General features: G+C 60.9%; 1 protein-coding gene across 4 annotated transcripts in view; it reads right to left on the reverse strand.

Moving 5' to 3' along the window:
- KCNT1 (potassium sodium-activated channel subfamily T member 1) overlaps window positions 1-17,799 on the reverse strand; it is a 90,730-nt gene that overhangs the window by 14,496 nt on the left and 58,435 nt on the right. For all 4 annotated transcript variants that reach the window (XM_025359725.1, XM_025359724.1, XM_025359723.1 and 1 more), the window contains 12 exons: window positions 13,423-13,587; window positions 12,984-13,120; window positions 10,293-10,356; window positions 10,029-10,137; window positions 9,175-9,283; window positions 8,784-8,933; window positions 8,141-8,379; window positions 6,354-6,588; window positions 3,737-3,842; window positions 1,662-1,834; window positions 429-500; window positions 92-226 (listed from right to left, as the gene is read on the reverse strand). In XM_025359725.1, coding sequence (XP_025215510.1) covers window positions 92-226; window positions 429-500; window positions 1,662-1,834; window positions 3,737-3,842; window positions 6,354-6,588; window positions 8,141-8,379; window positions 8,784-8,933; window positions 9,175-9,283; window positions 10,029-10,137; window positions 10,293-10,356; window positions 12,984-13,120; window positions 13,423-13,587 — 1,694 coding nt within the window. The remainder of the gene's footprint in view (window positions 1-91; window positions 227-428; window positions 501-1,661; window positions 1,835-3,736; window positions 3,843-6,353; window positions 6,589-8,140; window positions 8,380-8,783; window positions 8,934-9,174; window positions 9,284-10,028; window positions 10,138-10,292; window positions 10,357-12,983; window positions 13,121-13,422; window positions 13,588-17,799) is intronic.

A 17,799-nucleotide genomic window follows, 5' to 3' on the forward strand; every position in this document is an offset into this window, starting at 1 on the left:
CCCGTGGTTGTGGCTGTGGGGGTCTCAGGGTGGGGGCCCGTGGTCGTGGCAGTGGGTTGGTTTGGAGCTGAGCCCCGGACGCTGGGCTCACCGGAACATGGTCTGCACGTTGACGATGGTCTTGGCGTCCGCCATGTAGTCCTCCTCAGCGCTCATGGTGCTCTCCTTGTCCACCACCACGAGGTTGTCCGCATAGATGATTCCGCACTGCAGCAGGCTGTCCAGGCTGGTGGTGGGGGCGGGAGCCCGTGGCTGAGGATGCGGCCCTCTCCCCACCCATGGGCCCCCGGGATTTGGTCAGAAGGCAGGAGGACCTCAGCCCCCCACCCCACCTGCAGTCGGGGCCACCCCAGACTTTGGAAGAGAAGAGGAGAGGAGGGGAGGGGTGGGTGTGGAGCCCCCTCGAGCCACGGCCAGCCACGCCTTACTTGTCCACGGAGCCCTCCATGTAGTAGACCATGGGGAAGCAGCAGATAGCTTCCAGGAAGTGGTGGTCGGGCCTGTGGGGACAGCGGTCCTGGAGGGTCCCACCCGGCTCCAAGGCCCGCCCTCCCCAGGTCCAGTGGGGCCCTACCCTCCATGCGCAGAGCTGGGTCAGGCAGGGGTTCCCCAGAACCGCAGTGTATGGGACCTGGGGGGTGCTTTAAGGCCAGTAGGCCATTCTTTATTTTATTCAAGGGGAAACCAAGGCCCGGGAGGGTGGGATTTGTTGAGGTCACACAGCCAAGATGACCCTGGGCTGAGCTGTCAGGGTCCCAGGGTCCCCTATGCAAAAAGGTACAAAAAGGGGTCCCCTAGGCAAAAAGGTGCCTGGGAGGAAGATCCTGGGGCTCAGAGTGAGTGGAGCAGGAGGCAAATAGGACAGGAGTGACAAGGGAGGAGGGGGAAAGGGAGAGAGATGACCAGAGTGGGAGGAGCTGGGAGCCACAGGAGTTGAGAGCAGGGAGGAGCTGGGAGACAGAGGAACTGGGAGTGGAGAGGAGCTGAGAGCTAGAGGAGCTGAGAGCCAGAGGAGCTGGGAGTGAGGAAGAGCTGGGAGCTGGCAGTGGAGAGGAACTGGGAGTGGAGAGGAGCTGGGAGTGAGGAAGAGCTGGGAGCTGGGAGTGGAGAGGAGCTGGGAGTGGAGAGGAACTGGGAGTGGGGAGGAGCTGGGAACCAGAGGAGCTGGGAGTGAGGAAGAGCTGGGAGCCAGAGGAGCTGGGAGTGAGGAGGAGCTGGGAGCTGGAGGATCTGGGAGTGGGGAGGAGCTGAGAGCCAGAGAAGCTGGGAGTGAGGAAGAGCTGGGAGCTAGAGGAGCTGGGAGTGGGGAGGAGCTGGGAGCTAGAGGAGCTGGGAGTGGGGAGGAGCTGGGAGCCAGAGGAGCTGGGAGTGAGGAGGAGCTGGGAGTGGGGAGGAGCTGGGAGTGGGGAAGAGCTGGGAGCCAGAGGAGCTAGGAGCCAGAGGAGCTGGGAGCAGGAGTGGGAGTGGGGAAGAACTGGGAGCAGGAGGAGTTGGGAGCAGGGAGGAGAGCCCCCCTTTTTGGGAAAGCTGAGAGGACCAGGCCAGAGGCCCCATGTTCCCATGCCCTCTTCAAAGGTGAAGGGTGGACCCAGTCGGGGAGGCTGCTGGTTGCAGGTCTGAGGGCCGGGTGGGCGGGGTGGGCAGAGCCCCAGGAGCCTCACTTGTTGTCCAGCAGCAGCACAATGGGGTTTAACTCCTTGCGGGATCTGTAGTAGGCCCGCAGCGGCACGATGAAGTTGTACAGCCCGTTGCCGGCCGTCTCTGCCGAGACGATGATCAGCTTGTTCTTGAACCCGTAGGCCTTGGCGTCTTCATAGCTGTTGTGCTTGCAGCCCTGGGGGCAGATGCTGGAATCAGGGCTGGCTCCTGCTGGCCACTGGCGCCCTCCCAGACCCCTCACCAAACAACCCCCCTGAACACCCAGCCGTCAGCCTCTCGGCCCACGGCCCTTTCATGGCCTACATGCGCCTGGTGGGAGCTTCAGGCACCACCAGATGCTACAGCTGTGCCCACAGGCGGCACAGAGCAGAGTCATGTCAGGGGTGGAAAGGGCGGTGTCCATGTGAACATGTGGTTTTGGCACATGGCTGGAGATCTAGGCATAGGCACAGATACGTGTCGTGTGTGTGCACACACTTTTTCTTGTTTTGTCCACCACGAGGCTCAGAGCAGGGACGCCAGCAGCCGTGAGCACGCCACATGCCCAGATCTTGGTTTCCAATCATCATTTTCCACTAAAAGGAATCAGGCTTCCTTGGAGAAGTGGTTCATTGCAGACTGGAGCAGGGGAAGGCCAAGATGTGGCTGGAACCTCTCCGGTTGGAAAGCACAGATGAGCTCAAAGGGTGAGGGGGTCGTGCCAGAAGCCACTTGAAGGCCCCCACCCCACCCAGCGAACCCAGGGGGTCTGAGCATCAGAATCAATAGCGATCTGTCAAGGATGCTGCTGTTGCAATGACCAGCCACAGATTACAACCCACAGAACACACTGGGAGCCCGTGGTCTGTGAAGGACACACACATGGGGAAGAGCAGGTCCTTTGTGAGCCCTAACACTGGAGAGATTCCGGAACTGGAAACCATCTACTGATGGCCGGCGCGGTGGCTCATGCCTGTAACCCCAGCACTTTGGGAGGCCAAGGTCGGAGGATCACTTGAGTCCAGGAGTTCGAGACTAGCCTGGGCAACATAGGGAGACCCCATCGCTACAAAAATAAAAATAAAATTAGCCAGGTGTGGTGGGGCGTGCCTGTGGTCCCAGCCACTCAGGAGGCCGAGGTGGGAGGACCCCTTGAGCCTGGGAGGTGGAGGCTGTAGTGAGCTATGATCCCACCACTGCACTCCAGCCTGGATGACAGAGTGGGACCCTGTCTCAAAAAAAAAAAAAACCAAACAACAAATAAATAAAAAAGAACCCACTGATGGATGCGGAAGCCGCTTGGTCCAGTGGTTTGCTTTCCTGATCTCAACACGTCCCCCACAGAGAAGCTCTAACTCCAGAAGGAAAACAGTGATTTTCACAGTGGGGAAACCTGCTGACCCCAGTTTGCCACCAGATCCAAGTTAACATCGCCAGTGACCTGACAATTGACCCCCGAGTTTCCAGGGAGGGCTGGCCCCACATGCAGGCAGAGTCCCACCACCAAGAAACATCGGCAGACCCACCTGCCACCAAGTCACTGGTCCCCGCTCTGCAAAAATATTAAGGTCAAGAGACCCCAGGGAACATTCCAGATTAACGGAGAGTAATGAGAAAGGAGTGCTAAGACACAGCCAGGACAGGCTCCCAGCGGGGAAAACACTGTCATGCAGGATACTGAAGGCTGTCGGGCCCTCGGCACAATCTGAACCCGGACAGTGGATCAGACACTCATGCCGGGCCAGGGTCCCTGTCCTAATGAGCTGTGGTTACAAGAGGGTTCTTCATCTTTGGGAAGGCATGTGGATGTATTAGGGGAAAGGGGTGTGGTGGCTCCAACCTGTTCTCAAAATGGTTCAGAAAACATGGGCTTCTAACATAGAAACTGGGAGAGGGAGAGCCCACACGGGACAGGAAGGGAACGTCTGCTGAATCTGGGTGAAGGGTCTGCGGCTCTCCCTTGTAGTATTCTTGCAGCTTTGCTAGAAGTTTGCAATGATATCGAAATGTAAAGTGACCAAAGAGAAACCAGGGCAGGTGTGCATGGCCCGGTGCTGGCGTCTGGGGGCGCAGAGTGCGGCAGAGCCGCCAGCCTTACCTTGTCCAGCCGCAGGCAGCAGAAGGGGGCCTTCACAGGCAGGAGGTGGCACAGGGTTGGGGAGCTGCCGATGTAGGGCGAGTTGGGAGGGTAGCCCTTCACGTACCTGGGGCAGGAGACAGGAGCCCTCAGCACAGCTGCACACAGGTGGCTGGGTCTGCTCTGGGCCCCGCCACCCCGGGCTGGGGGACTCGAGGGCACCCACTCCCCCCACAGCCACGTTGCTCGGGGTCACGCACAGCTGGTCCAAGGTGGCCTGTTCTTCCCTCAACCACCTGTGCATCAGCAAATGTTCCTCCAGCTGAGCCTGTGATCACCGTATCGTGGGGCCTGCCCAGCCTTGGCACCCAGGACCCCGTGTGTCCTGCAGGGCAGTCAGGGCAGTGCCCAGGGCACCCACATAGGTGCCAAACCTTCAGGATTCGTGCCTGCCTGACGGGTCAGCAGCGGCTGCAAGGCCAGGGCTGGGGAGGTATGGACTTGGCCCTACCGGGGCCTTGGGGGACTGGAGGGGACTGGAGGGGACTGCGGGGTGGGTAGGGCCCTCACTGCTGCTGCCCTCACCCAGGTGTGGAAGGGGGTGGCGGTGGGGCTCGCCCCTCACCTAGTCAGCTCAGGAACCCGCATGGTCAGCCCTCAGCTACTCTGGGGTGGGACCAGGCAGGCTGTACCCTTGTCCCACCCTTCCCTGAGGGTCTGGGGTGAGACTCCACCCAACACACACGCACAGTGGAGACGTTCACACATGTGCACACATGGAGATGGACACATCCAGACACACGCGCACAACACATGGCCACATACATGCACACGGAAATGGACACACCAGGACGTACACACAACACATGCACACAGAAATGAACACATGCTGACGTATGCACATGCGCACCATGTGCACGGACACAACATGCCACACACACAACATGCACCACAGACACACACAACACACCCAGACACACACCACACACACGGACACACAACATACACACCACACACACCACACACACACACAACATGCACCACACATGGACACACACAGACACCACACACAACACACAAACACATACACACGGACACACAAACACACCACACACAGACACAACATGCACCACACACAGACACAACACACAACAGACACAACACACACCACACACACAACCCACACACAACATACACACACAACATACACAACACACCACACACAGACACAACATGCACCACACACAGACACACAACACACACAGACACCACACACACACCACACACAACACACCACACACACACAAATACGCAACTCATACCACACACACAACAGACACAACACACACCACACGTGGACACACACCACACACAACACACCAGACATACATCACACACACAGACACAACACACACCACACACACACGGACACATATACCACACACACCCAGACATACACCACACACCCACAACACACATTGACACACCACACACATCACACATATGGACACCACACACAACATACACCACACATACATGGACACACACAGAACACACCCCCCTCACACATCCACCCCCATGCCCTGCGTGGTCTTTCTCCCCCCACCACAGCTTAGACGAGGCTTTGCAGCCACAGACCAAACCCACAGGGCTCTGCCCGCCTGCCACGCCTTCCTGACGTCCCCAGCACCCCAGGCTGGTGGGGCAGGCACTCTGGCCTTGGGCTCTTATCCACACACTTTTCCAGCCCAGCTGTTGTCCCCAGTCAGCCACCACCCGTCCTCAGCAGCACCCAACACACACACGCAATGGTTCAGGGCTGTTTCCCCGCAGCTGGGAAATGATGGGCTGTCATTACAGTGCGTTGACCCAACCCCAGAGGCGAAGGCCACGGCAGAGTGAGGCAGCCCCGCTGAGGACGGGCCTTTGGGCCCTGCCGTTGGGGCACTTGTCTGTCCTGGCTGAGGCCAAGAGGCAGAAGCTGCTGAGAACAGAGTGGGGCCTCCTGTCTTACAATTTGAAGCCGGAGGACTTGGCTCCAAAGCTAGGCCAGGACAACAGCTCAGGATGGGCTGTGGTGCTGCCTTGCCCAGGGGTTGCACAGGGACCCTGCTCAGAGGATACCCACCCTTGGTCAGGCGGGCTGTGCCCCTCTGTGCTCTGTGGTGCTCAGGGAGAGACCTAGGGCACTGGGTGGATGAGGATGGTCTGGGGTCACTGCCCAGCTCCATCCTGATTCAGAGAGTGACCGGACCACTGTGGGGCTGGTGAGGTGGGTGGGAACGGGCCCCTCTCTGAGGATGGTGCTACCCGGTGCCTGACACACAGCCCCTGCCCCAGTGAGCGCTGCCTCACCCCAGTTAGCTCTGCACCCCCAGCCCCAACTGGGAAGGGTGCAGCCCAGCACACCCCCATCTCAGTGACACTCTAAGTGCTCCCTGGGGCAAGAGTGCTGTGGCTCTGATGTCTGTGTCACGTCCCCTGAAGGTTCCATTTGTCAAACAAGGACTTCCACGGAGCTGTCCGGAAGCTGCAGTTCAGAGCACGGGGGACCACCGAGGCGGCTCCGACGCTCCCCTCCCCCGCACTCACGGCGGCTCCTCCCCCCACTGGGAGCCATCTCCAAGGCAGCACTCACTCTACCACGGACAGCCCCTCGTCGTCCGACGGCGTCACCTCGTCTTCTGACTGGTCGCTCAGCAGGTCGCAGGGCAGCAGGGCCGAGCTGTCGGCCAGCTCCAGGACGGGCGCGATGCTGGGCCGCCGGCTGCCCGAGCCGTTCTCCGTGGGCAGTGCCAGCTTGTTGCCCCCGCCCCCCCCACTGCTTTGCGTGGGCCGGTGCTCCGTGCCCTGCAGGTCCATGGCCACCGTCCCTGGAAGAGAGCCCTGTGCTTGGCCGCAGCCCGACTCCCACCCTCCAGGGGCGGCGAGTTCCCAGAGCTCAGGCAAACAGTCATCTCTGGAGACCCTGTCACGGCCTGGCTCCTGCACTCCAGCTGGTGAGCTTCAATATCTCTATGCCTCAGTTTCCCCTTCCATACAACGGGGACAGCGGCCTCTGGGGTGGTGATGTTGAGCGAAGACCCAGGGGACCTCAGTGCCCCATCGGTACCACCCAGGCCAGCTACTGTGGCCTCAGTACCAGCTGCCTGAGGAGGGGGTTGGCTGATCCTAGGGTCGGGGTCCCAGCCTTGGGGGCCCGGGCAGCTGGTCAGGCTGCCTGACAGACAGGGCCAGGTGGGGAGCAGCCGGGTCACTCCTGCACCACCACCAGGCTGCCAGGTGGGGGTTGTGGACCTCCAGGTATGGCCCAGGGCCTCTGTGGGTGCAGTGAGGGTTGCCCGAGTCACCCTGGTTTCCTGGAAGCCACCTGGGGGCAGAGTGCCCACTGTGCAGGTGAAGGTGGAGGTGTGGCTAGGCAGCAGCAGCCTGCCTCCCCAGTGCCCTGTGGCCAGGCCCGGCCCCCCGAGTGAGCTGCCGTAGATGGGGGCCGGCAACCTGTGGGGTCTGGCAGGCGGCAGGCTCTGCATCAGCACGTCTCCAAACCCCAGGGCCCTCTGGGTCTTGGAGACTGTACCCCACTGCACTGAACCACCTGGTGCCCCAGCAGCCACCGTGTAACAACCCCCAGGGTGGGCGTGCAGGGGTGCCCCATAGGGTCAGCCTCTGCCTGGGCCACTGTACGGAGGCAACAATGCCCTGGCCCGGCCGTGGGTCTGTGGCCTGAGTGGCTTCCTGGCCTGGCCCTGCTCCCTAACTGTCCCCCAGGAAGGCCTGGCTGGGGGGGTGGCAACAGCACTGTAGGTGCTGCCCTCGGGGCCACAGGCCTGCACCTGCTCAGAGGTAGCCTGACCCCGTCTGGCACGCAGCACCCCGGGAGGATCCCTGAGGGCGCGATGAGAGGCCAAAGCCCTCGGCCACCACGACCTCATCCCGCCAACTCCTGGCCCCATTGGACGTCAGGGTCCCCGACTGTTTGAGGGACACATGTGAAGCAGACCCTCTGAGCTGATGGGACCACCAGGAGCCTCCAGTTGAGCTGCCAACCAGTCCTGTGGGCCACTCCACTTGGACACAGTGAGTAATGCCCACAAAGGTGGCCACAGGAAGGTGGGGACACCCCTGTTTGACAGATTCAAAAACAGGCCCAGAGAGACGCCACTTATCCAAGGTTGGAGGTACAGGCCAAGAGGAGCTGGGTCTGGAGGCCACACTGGCCTGGTCTCCTGCCCTGCCCGGCTGGTCTCCCGCCCTGCCTGGTCTCCTGCCCCACCCCGCCGGGTCTCCCGCACCTGTCCTGCCTGGTCACCTGCCCCGTCCCACCGGGTTTCCCGCACCTATCCCGCCTGGTCACCTGCCCTGTCCCGCCTGGTCTCTCACCAGAGGAGCGGCCCCAGGGAGTCCCGCGTGCCTGCCCCGGCTCACCCATGGAGGCGATGATGCTGTGCACAGGCAGGCGGGCTGGACCCTCGTGCAGCCCCTGCCCCGAGAAGGCCCTCTTCTTCCGCTTCTCCTCCTGCTTGAAGATGAAGGCCGAGTTCTCCTCCTTGGTGATGTTGATGTAGAAGCAGGTGTCCGAGGCGGCCAGGATGTGCCGGGGCCCCGGATTCAGCAGGATGCTCTTGTTGTCCTCTCGCTTCAGCCCGATGAGGCACACGCCGTATCTGGGCGGGGGCACCAGCACTTCAGGCCCCGCCGCTCGCCTGCCCCATCCCGCCCCCTGCCTGCCCTTCCTGCAAATCACCAGAGTCCCCACTGGAGCTCCCCGTCTTCCTCCTGGGGACCATCTGGGGTCAGGGACCTTGGCCGAGCCCTCCCGTCCCAGAGGTGTTGGGGACCAGAGAGGTGGGGTCAGCCCATGAGCCTCAGGGAGGAGCCGCGTGGCAGGTTTTTACGTGGACCCGGAGCCCAGTCCTGCGGCTGCCCTCGCCAGGCAGGATGCCCTGATGTCCTGCCCCCGAGCCCTCTGCAGCCCCGCCCCAGGGCCACTCCTGTGCCTGACCGGGTGGGTGCGGAGGGCACGGAGCAGCCCCGGAGTGCCAGCCCTATGGCCGCGGCCCGGCCTTACTTCTTGTGGGCGTGGAAGGCCGCGTAGGTGAAGCTCTTGCCCTCGTACTCGCGGAAGAACTTGCTGTCACCCATGCGGATGTGGTACACCTCGTTGCCCGAGCAGCGTCCGTACATGCGCTGCCACTGCTCCGGGGACTCCTGTCCCTCCCTGTGGGCCAGAGCGGGGCCAGGGGAACGTCACCCTCAGCCGTGGCTGCCCCTCCTGCCCGGCCGGGTCTGCAGGTGGCCCCTCCGCTTCCCCTGGCATGGACCCCCTCCCTGTGCAGGACTTTTGCCCACCACACGCCCCTCCTCCGGGAAGCCCGTCCCCGCCCCCACGCAGGCCCTGCCTTGTCTCCCTGCGCCGGCCGGGCCACGGAGGTCGGTCCCGCGGGGCACGGGGCACTCACTGGCCGCGGGACGTGTGCACCAGCAGGGTGATGAGGGTGGAGGTGGCCGGGCAGATGCAGTTCAGCGCCAGCATGGCATACTTGCACTCCTCCTCACATACCACGTGGTCTGCGGGCAGTGGGGTAGGCTGGTCCACCTGCTGCCCTGCTGGCTCTCTCCTTCCCCACAGCACCTGCTCACTTCCTGAAGGTGCTGTGCAGATGCACCCTCGCCTGGTGCCCCCCTGGACCCCCTGCTGTCCAGCTCCAGCATCACCACCCCCAGAGTCTCTGGACCCCAACCCCCTCCTTGGTCTGAGCCTCGGTGGACCTTCCATCGTTCCTATGCTTCTCTCCCAGCTCAGTGAGGAGCTCCAGGGCTGGGCAGGCCCTGGCCTCTGTGCTCTGGGCACTCCATGTGGGCCGTGACCCCGTCCCCGTGCACCTGGCATGGAGCCTGACCCCTGTCCCCCGGGCACCCAGCATGGTCCCTGCCCATAGAGGTGCTCATCAGATGGTGCTCCTGCCCCCACCTGACCTCTGACCCTGCCTTCACTGACCCCAGGGCCCCAGTGTAAGACTGTTCATCTGAAGAGGTCGGAACCCCTAGGTCCCTTCTCAGATGCGGTGAGGATGGGGGTCCGCCGTCCCCTCCAGCACCTCCTGGTGTGCTTGTGTGTGGAGCTCCAGGGCCGGCCCCTCCCGCTCCCCCGCGCAGCTCACCCATGCGCGCACATGCACCCTGCCCCAGACGCGCCGGCACCCATGCGCACACGCACACCTACCCCAGATGCACTGTCACCCTCTCGCGCACACGCACAACTGTCCCAGATGCACCGTCACCCACGTGCGCACCCGCCCTGCCCCAGACGCACCGGCAAACTTGACGTGAAACTTGTTTTCAGGTTTGAGGATCTGGACATAGAGGGGGCAGTTGGGGGCGAAGTCCTTCACGGCCCAGGCACGCAGGATGGTCTGGTGGTCCTGGCGGGGTGAGTGGTTGGTCAGTGCAGACGGGCTGGCCTCTGTGGGTTGCTGGGCGGCACCAGCAGCCTGGGGCAGGTCTCCTCCCTCGCGGACCCCCGCTCCCCAGCCCCACGGTGTCCTTCCCGCCTGGGCAGGGCCTCAGCCTCACTCACCGCAGCTGTGCGGTCCACCTCGTTCCTGCTGCTGAGAATGAAGCAGGCCTCCCCATTGTCCATCCTGCAATGCACCAGGGCCTGAGTGCGGGTGGAGCAGGGGAGGTGGGCAGTGCAGCTGGGGGGTGCAAAGGTGAGGTGAGGAGGACCTCCCCTGGGAAGAGGTTGGGAGGACCGTTGGATGGAAGACGGGGAGGATGGAAGGTAGGAGGAGGCCCCTGCTCTCTGCTGGTCAGACATCACTGTGTCCCCTCAGTGGGCATCCCTGTACTGCCCCCCCAACCCACATCACAGCGCCCCTGACAGGCATCCTTGTTTGCCCTCCACCAGCAGGCATCCCTGTGCCCCCCACACAGGCATCCTGGGCCTCTCCAGACTCCCTGGCCCCTCCCTGGCAGGCTCTGAGCCGGGTCAGGACTCCTGGACACCCTAGGGAGACTTCAAACTCCAACACTCAAGAAGAAGGCACAGGAGCCATGCCTGTCCCCCGAGCGTGTGCAGGCTGACAGCGGGTGGGGGCAAGGGGGTCAGACGCCGCAGACAGTGTGTCCTGGAGACACCAGCTGACAGCTTCTTCTGGCCACGGCCCTGAGTGGGAGCCCACGGTGCTTCCTAGGGCAGTGCCTACCCTTCTTCCCCTAGGCCCTGTTCTCTGAAGCAACCTCCCGGCTTGTCCCTGAGGCTGACCAGATAGGAGGGGCATCAGGAGGTTGTGCGAGGGGCTCTGCTGCCTGGATTTGTCCATACTCCCAGGTGGCAGGGGCTAGGGGTCCGGGGTTGGCAGGAGCAGGCCCAGTGGAGATTCCACCTCAGTGTGTGCCAGTGACCTGGGCACCAGGGGAGCTAACCTGACCTGGGCACTGGCTTCTGGGGTACCCATCTGGCATGTTGCCATTAGACATTCACCCAGGGTTGGGCTGGGGTGCAGGAAGGGGGGAACTTGGGGGCAGAGACCCTGTCCGCTCCCTGGCCTGGCTAGTCTATGGTCTGGGAACCTGGGTGGTCACTTCCAGCGCCTCCTGGGTCTCCCGAAAGCCCAGCTGTGGAAACTGCAGAAACTGATGAGATGCTGTCTGAGCAACTGTTGCCTCTGCCCCAGGGCAGGGAACCTCACCACATCACTGGCACCACTGCCTGCTCCGCAGGGGCCCCGGGCCCTGTACCCACAGCCCTGGGCTCATCCCTGCCTGGCTGGGCATGGCCTACGCCCCTGCCCTCTCCCCACTCCCTGGGCCCAAGCAGGTGCATTGCCTGTGTGTGCTGGGGACGGGACCACAAAAGAGGTGGCGTTCCATAGACCATGGGCCCCAGCTTGGGGCTCTGGACGTGGCGGGGGAGGGGGAGCGATGGGGAGAGACCCTGGGCGTACCACCCACACTATGCCACTGAGGACACATTCAGGCTCCTGGAATGAAAACATCACCAGGAGGGGTTTCCGGGAGTGTCCCAGAAAGTACACCGACACATTGTGGAAAGTTCCAGGTAACAATACACTCTTGTTACCCTGTCACTCTGTCAATTTGTCTTTAAAAGGAAGCTCCACCTGCAGCCCCCATTCTCCTGCCTTGACTCACAGCAGCCGACTCTCCCGCCCCTGGTCTATTTTGAGCCTCCCTAGACCTTGACAAAGAAGATTTCCCTAGACTTGGAGCACGGAAAGGTGGAGCTCGCAAAAGCTGCCCCTCACCCTGCAAAAGGGAGACAGACACTCAGCTGGGGTGGGCTTGCCCGGGATGCTCCAGAGTGGGTAGTACAGGGACAAGGGCCTGGCTGCAGGGTCCTGCTCATCTGGGCTTGGGACCTAAGCTGGAAAAGCTGCAACAGGCCCCAGACGGTCCACCCTGGATGATCTACCCCAGACGGTCTTCTCCAGACAATCCACCCTAGAGGGTCCACCCCAATGATCTACCCCAGAGGGTGAACCCCAGATGTTCCACCCTAAATGGTCCACTCTGAATGGTCCACACCAGACGACCCACCCTGGATGGTCCATCCCAGATGGTTCACTCTGAATGGTCCACCCTGGACAGTCTACCCTAGATGGTCCATCCTGGATAGTCCACTCTGAACAGTACACCCCAGATGATCCACCCTGGATGGTCCACCTTGGACAGTCCACCCCAGACGATCCACCTTGGATGGTCCAACCTAAATGGTCCATCCCAGAACGTCCACCCTGAATGGTCCAGCCCAGATGATCCACCCTAGATGGTCCATCCCAGAAGATCCACCCCAGATGGTCTACACTGGAGGGTTCATCCTAGATGGTCCATCCCAGATGTCCATCCTGGATGGTTCACTTCAAATGGTCCACCCTGAGGATAGTCTACAATGCTCTAATGGCTCTCATTGGCCATGAGAGCAATGGTCAATGCCTCAGCCCTGAGCAGCTGAGCTGTCTCAGGAAGATGCTGAGATAGTCCACTTTGGACATTCCACCCTGAATGGTCCACTCGAGATGGTCCACTCTGGATGGTTCACCCCAGACGGTCCACCTCCAGCTGGACCAACTCATATTGGGCCAAGAGCTCCTGGCACCCACCCTCGGGACCCCCTGCTCCGATCAGCTCGCTGGGCAGGCCAACTCAGGACCCTTGGCCATGAGAGTGGTGGCCAATGCCCTAGCCCTGAGCAGCCGACCTGTCTCAGGAAGGTGCCCCCATGCCGCCCCCTCTGCCCACCAGCACTCACTTGGCTCGCATGAGGTCCTGGTCTTTGAGCGCAGAGCCCTGGAGGTAGATGACCCGCTGGGACCACAGAGGGATCTGCAGGACTCTGCGTACCTGGACATCCATCTCCGTGGGGCACAGGATGACCACGTAATAGTCCTGCCGGCCAGGCAGAGGGTCAGACCCTCTGAGCCAGCCCCTGCCCAACCCGGGCGGCCCTGCCTTCAGGACTGTGTTTGTGCCACCACCTCTGAGCCCTGGGGCTCACTGTGATCTTGCATCTGGCAGGAGGGAAAAGAGGCCGCCGCAGGGCCCCCCCACCTGAGTGTGGACTGCCATCCTCACTGAAGGGGTAAACTGAGGCTGAGGACTGAGGGACTTGCCAAGCAGTCCTGGGGAAAGGATGGCATCTCTGGGGGCCAGGAGGGAGGCGTCTGCTGGGCCGTGGTCAGGGGCCTCACCTGGAGCCGGGGGTGGGCGTAGAACTCGTTCAGGAAGTCCATGAGGAGGTCGATCTTGAGGGAGCTGACGCACAGGACCACGTGCTTCTCCGTCTGCGCGCGGTGGCGGCTGTAGTTGCCCCCCGACTTCTGCCGCTCCATCCAGAGGTAGACGAGCTCCTCGAACTGCAGGTGAGAACCAGGTGAGCACCAACGACCAGGCCTGGGGAGTGAGGGCTCCCGGCGAAGCACCTGGGGCCTGACATGCGACTGTCTGCTGGGGGCCTGGAGGAGGGCCGGCCAGGGGGTGATGCCTGCATTAGGGGGGCCTTTCCCACATGGAAACTGTAGATGCTGATAGCCTTAGATGACACAGAGCAGGATATAGGCCCAGCTGGCAGGATGTGTGGGGACCAAGGGAGGAGGGGTGGCTGGAGACTGTGGAGTAAACTGAGGGTGGGGAGGCTTAGCCCCTGGAATTGGGGATCACTCTCTTGATGGTAAGGGCAGCCAAATCAGGTCTCAGACCCCGGCCCTCCAGGCACTCATGGGCCTCACAGTCAGGAGCCCATGTCCAGGGGGAGGGGGGTTCGAGGCTGCCCCAGCTCACCTGCCCCAGCTCATGCTCCCCAGATGCAAGGTCTGGGTGTTGACACTCAAAGAGACAGATCCAAAACAGAGTTCACCGGGGCCTCTCAGCACTGGCCCCACTTGTCTGCAGGTGAAAGTCTTTGGCTTTTCTTTTTTTTTTTTTTTTTGAGACTGAGTCTCGCTCTGTCACCCAGGCTGGAGTGCAGTGGTATGATCACAGCTCACTGCAGCCTCGACCTCCTGGACTCAAGCCATCCTCCTGCCTCAGCCTCCTGAGTAGCTGGGATTACAGGTGTGTTGCCACCATGCCCAGCTAGTTTTATTATTTTTTTATTTTTTATTTTTTTTTTGAGACGAAGTCTCGCTCTGTCACCCAGGCTGGAGTGCAGTGGCCGGATCTCAGCTCACTGCAAGCTCCGCCTCCCAGGTTCACGCCATTCTCCTGCCTCAGCCTCCCGAGTAGCTGGGACTACAGGTGCCCACCACCTCGCCCGGCTAGTTTTTTGTATTTTTAGTAGAGACGGCGTTTCACCATGTTAGCCAGGATGGTCTCGATCTCCTGACCTCGTGATCCGCCCGTCTTGGCCTCCCAAAGTGCTGGGATTACAGGCTTGAGCCACCGCGCCAGGCCGCTAGTTTTATTTTTATTTTTTCTAGAGATGGGGTCTCACTACATTGTCCAGGCTGGTCTTAAACTCCTGGGCTCAAGCGATCCTCCTGCCTTGGCATCCTGAAGTGCTGGGATTACAGGCTGAGTCACAGTGCCCGGCTTCATTGAACACAAATGAACCATGGCAGCAGCTGCCATGGACTGTGGGCCTGCACAGGGGATGTGCTATCATCTGGTCTAAATGAGACCATTTCGTTGCACTTATCCAGCGCCTGCTTTGTTCTGGTGACGAGGCTACACTGCCTTGCCACACAAAACAGGTTCCACGGCTGGGAGGTGCTCAAGACTCCAGGGCGACTGGAACAGAGGCTTCCCTGCGGATGGTGCTGGCGGGGGCTCTGCTGTCAGACACCCCAGGGCTCGCGGCACCCCCGAGCCTCAGCTTCCTCACCTGCAAGATGGCGGCATGGCACCTGCCTCCAGGGCTGCCGTGAGGATGAAGGAGCTAATGACGGCAGCTCTGTAGTGACCCTAAAAATCCTGTCTGCCCAGAATCTCGCCATGTGATCTGATTTGGAAATAGGTCTCGGCAGATGTAACGATTTAAGATAAGGTCACCCTGGGTTAGAGTGGGCCCTAAATCCAGTGAGAGGTACAGAGAAGAGGCCAAGTGTAGACGGGGCAGAGGCTGAGGTTTCTCCAACCACAGAGCCCAGGGATTGCGGCACCAGAGAGAGGCGTGGGACAATCTCCCGCAAAGTGGCCTGACAGGGCCAGTCCTGCCAACCCCTCAACTTTTGATTCTGGCCTGCAGGGCTGGCAGAGGATACATGTCTGCTGTTTAGGTCACCTGTCTGCCTCGCTGGTCAAACAGCCTGGAGGGATGCTTCCAGGAGATCCCAGCTGGGGTTGCTATGTTCCAGAAGTTAAACTCGTAAGCGAGTGCCTTGGGGCCATCACTCTGCTTCGAGGGCTTTTACTGGTGAATTCAGCTCAGTGGAGACCAAGAGCAAGGGCACCGCAGCCCGCCCTTACCATCGCCAGGGAGAGGCTCAGTCTTTCCAGAGTCATTTGGAGGAGGCAGGGAGCGGCTCAGACAGTGGGGCCAGTGGCATCACTGTCTCAATCACCTCCAGCCCTGCCAGGGACACCACAGGCCCACCCTGGGTCAGGTCTGGGCACCAGGCCTGGCAGGGCTGATGGGACGGAGGGTGTGCCAGCCCCCAGGCCCTGCCCCCGCCTTCCTCCCTGCCTTGCTCAGGGCTTGTCCCACTCAGGGTCTGCTCTGCCTGCCCCACATGGGAGAAAGGAGACAAGGCAGGCAGGCGGCAGCTGATCTGAAGGACCCCACTGCGGACACGGAGCCCGAGCTACAGGGACGCCTCTGCGTGCAGGCTGCTGGGGTGTCGGTCACTTGTCACCACGGCCACACCCATCGATGCAATCAGTTCGTGTGACGACGGCACATTTGTTCCATGAATTTCCCTGAAGAGCAGTGCAGGTGTGACGCCTGCAGGGCTCTGTGCACCTGGAGTCACCTTGTCTTGTTTTCTTTTTTCTCTGAGATGGCATTGAGATGGCATCTCGCTCTGTTACCCAGGCTGGAGTGCAGTGGTGCGATCTTGGCTCACCATAACCTCTGCCTCCTGGGCTTAAGTGATCCTCCCACCTCAGCCTCCCGAGGAGCTGGGACTACAGGTGTGTGCCATCACACCTGGCTAATTTTTCCTATTTTTTGGTAGAGAGGGGGTTTTGCCATGTTTCCCAGGCTGGTCTTGAACTCCTGATCTCAAGCGATCTACCCACCTCGGCCTTCCAAAGTGCTGGGATTACAGGCAGGAGCCATTGTGCCTAGCCCTTTTTCTTTTTTTTTTTTTGAAACAGGGTCCCACTCTGTTGCACAGGCTAGAGTGCGATGGCAAGATCACAGCTCACTGCAGCCTTGACCTCAGGGCTCAGGCGATTCTCCTGCCTCAGCCTCCCAAGTAGCTGGGACTACAGGTGCACGCTACCACACCTAGCTAATTTTCATATTTTTTGGTGGAGATGGGAGTCTCCCTATGTTGCCCAGGCTGGTCTCAAATTCCTGGGCTCAAGCGATCCTCCCGCCTTGGCCTTTCAAAGTATTGGGGTTTCAGGCGTTAGCCCTGCCTGCACCTGGCCTTCTCTTACTTCTTAATGGAGATAAGGGGAGGTGGGGGCTCCCCTGATGCTTCAGGAGCAGAATGGGAAGGTGGCCCCAGCCCGGAGGCTATGGACACAGCAGAGGGACACGGAACAGGCCTGCCACACATCCTGATTTGGCCCCTACCCGTGGGTGCCATGGTCTCGTGAGAAGCACAGGAGACAGCACTTCGCTCCTGCTTTATTTGAAAGCGACCCTGGGGTTGGCTGAGGCTGGGGCTCCTCTTCACTCTGGGGTGTTTGGGGTGGGGAGAGGAGCCGGATGGAGCATGAAGGTGGAGCTGCATGTGGCTGGGGCAAAGGGATGCATTGGCCCTGCTGACCCATCCTCTGACCTCAGCTGGCCCATCCTCTGACCTCAGCTGACCCATCCTCTGACCTCAGCTGGCCCAGGGGCCTCTCGGACATGTCTCTGGAAGGGCTTCTGGGGAATTCAGAGACTGGATTGGCCAAGGCCTCTGTAGAGCATCCGAGTGCAGCAGCCTCAGCAGGTGCAGCGGCCGGGGAGGACCAGGGACAGAGGCTGGGGGCCCGTAGCAGGGTGAAGGGTGGCCCTGAAAGCAGGTCCCCCTGTACCTCAGGATGGGACCCCATTTGCAAAAGGGTCTTTGCAGAAGTAATTAAGGTAAAGAATTTGAGGTGAGATTTATGGATTGGGGCAGGAGGGCCGAAGAGGGAAGGCAGAGAATTTGAGGTGAGGCCGGGCGCGGTGGCTCAAGCCTGTAATCCCAGCACTTTGGGAGGCCGAGACGGGCGGATCACGAGGTCAGGAGATCGAGACCATCCTGGCTAACAAGGTGAAACCCCATCTCAACTAAAAAATACAAAAAATAACTAGCCGGGCGAGGTGGCGGGCGCCTGTAGTCCCAGCTACTCGGGAGGCTGAGGCAGGAGAATGGCGTAAACCCGGGAGGCGGAGCTTGCAGTGAGCTGAGATCCGGCCACTGCATCCCAGCCTGGGCGACAGAGCGAGACTCCCTCTCAAAAAAAAAAAAAAAAAAAAAAAAAAAAGA

The sequence above is a fragment of the Theropithecus gelada genome, chromosome 15, assembly GCF_003255815.1.
Source record: "Theropithecus gelada isolate Dixy chromosome 15, Tgel_1.0, whole genome shotgun sequence".
Taxonomy (NCBI): Eukaryota; Metazoa; Chordata; class Mammalia; order Primates; family Cercopithecidae; genus Theropithecus; species Theropithecus gelada.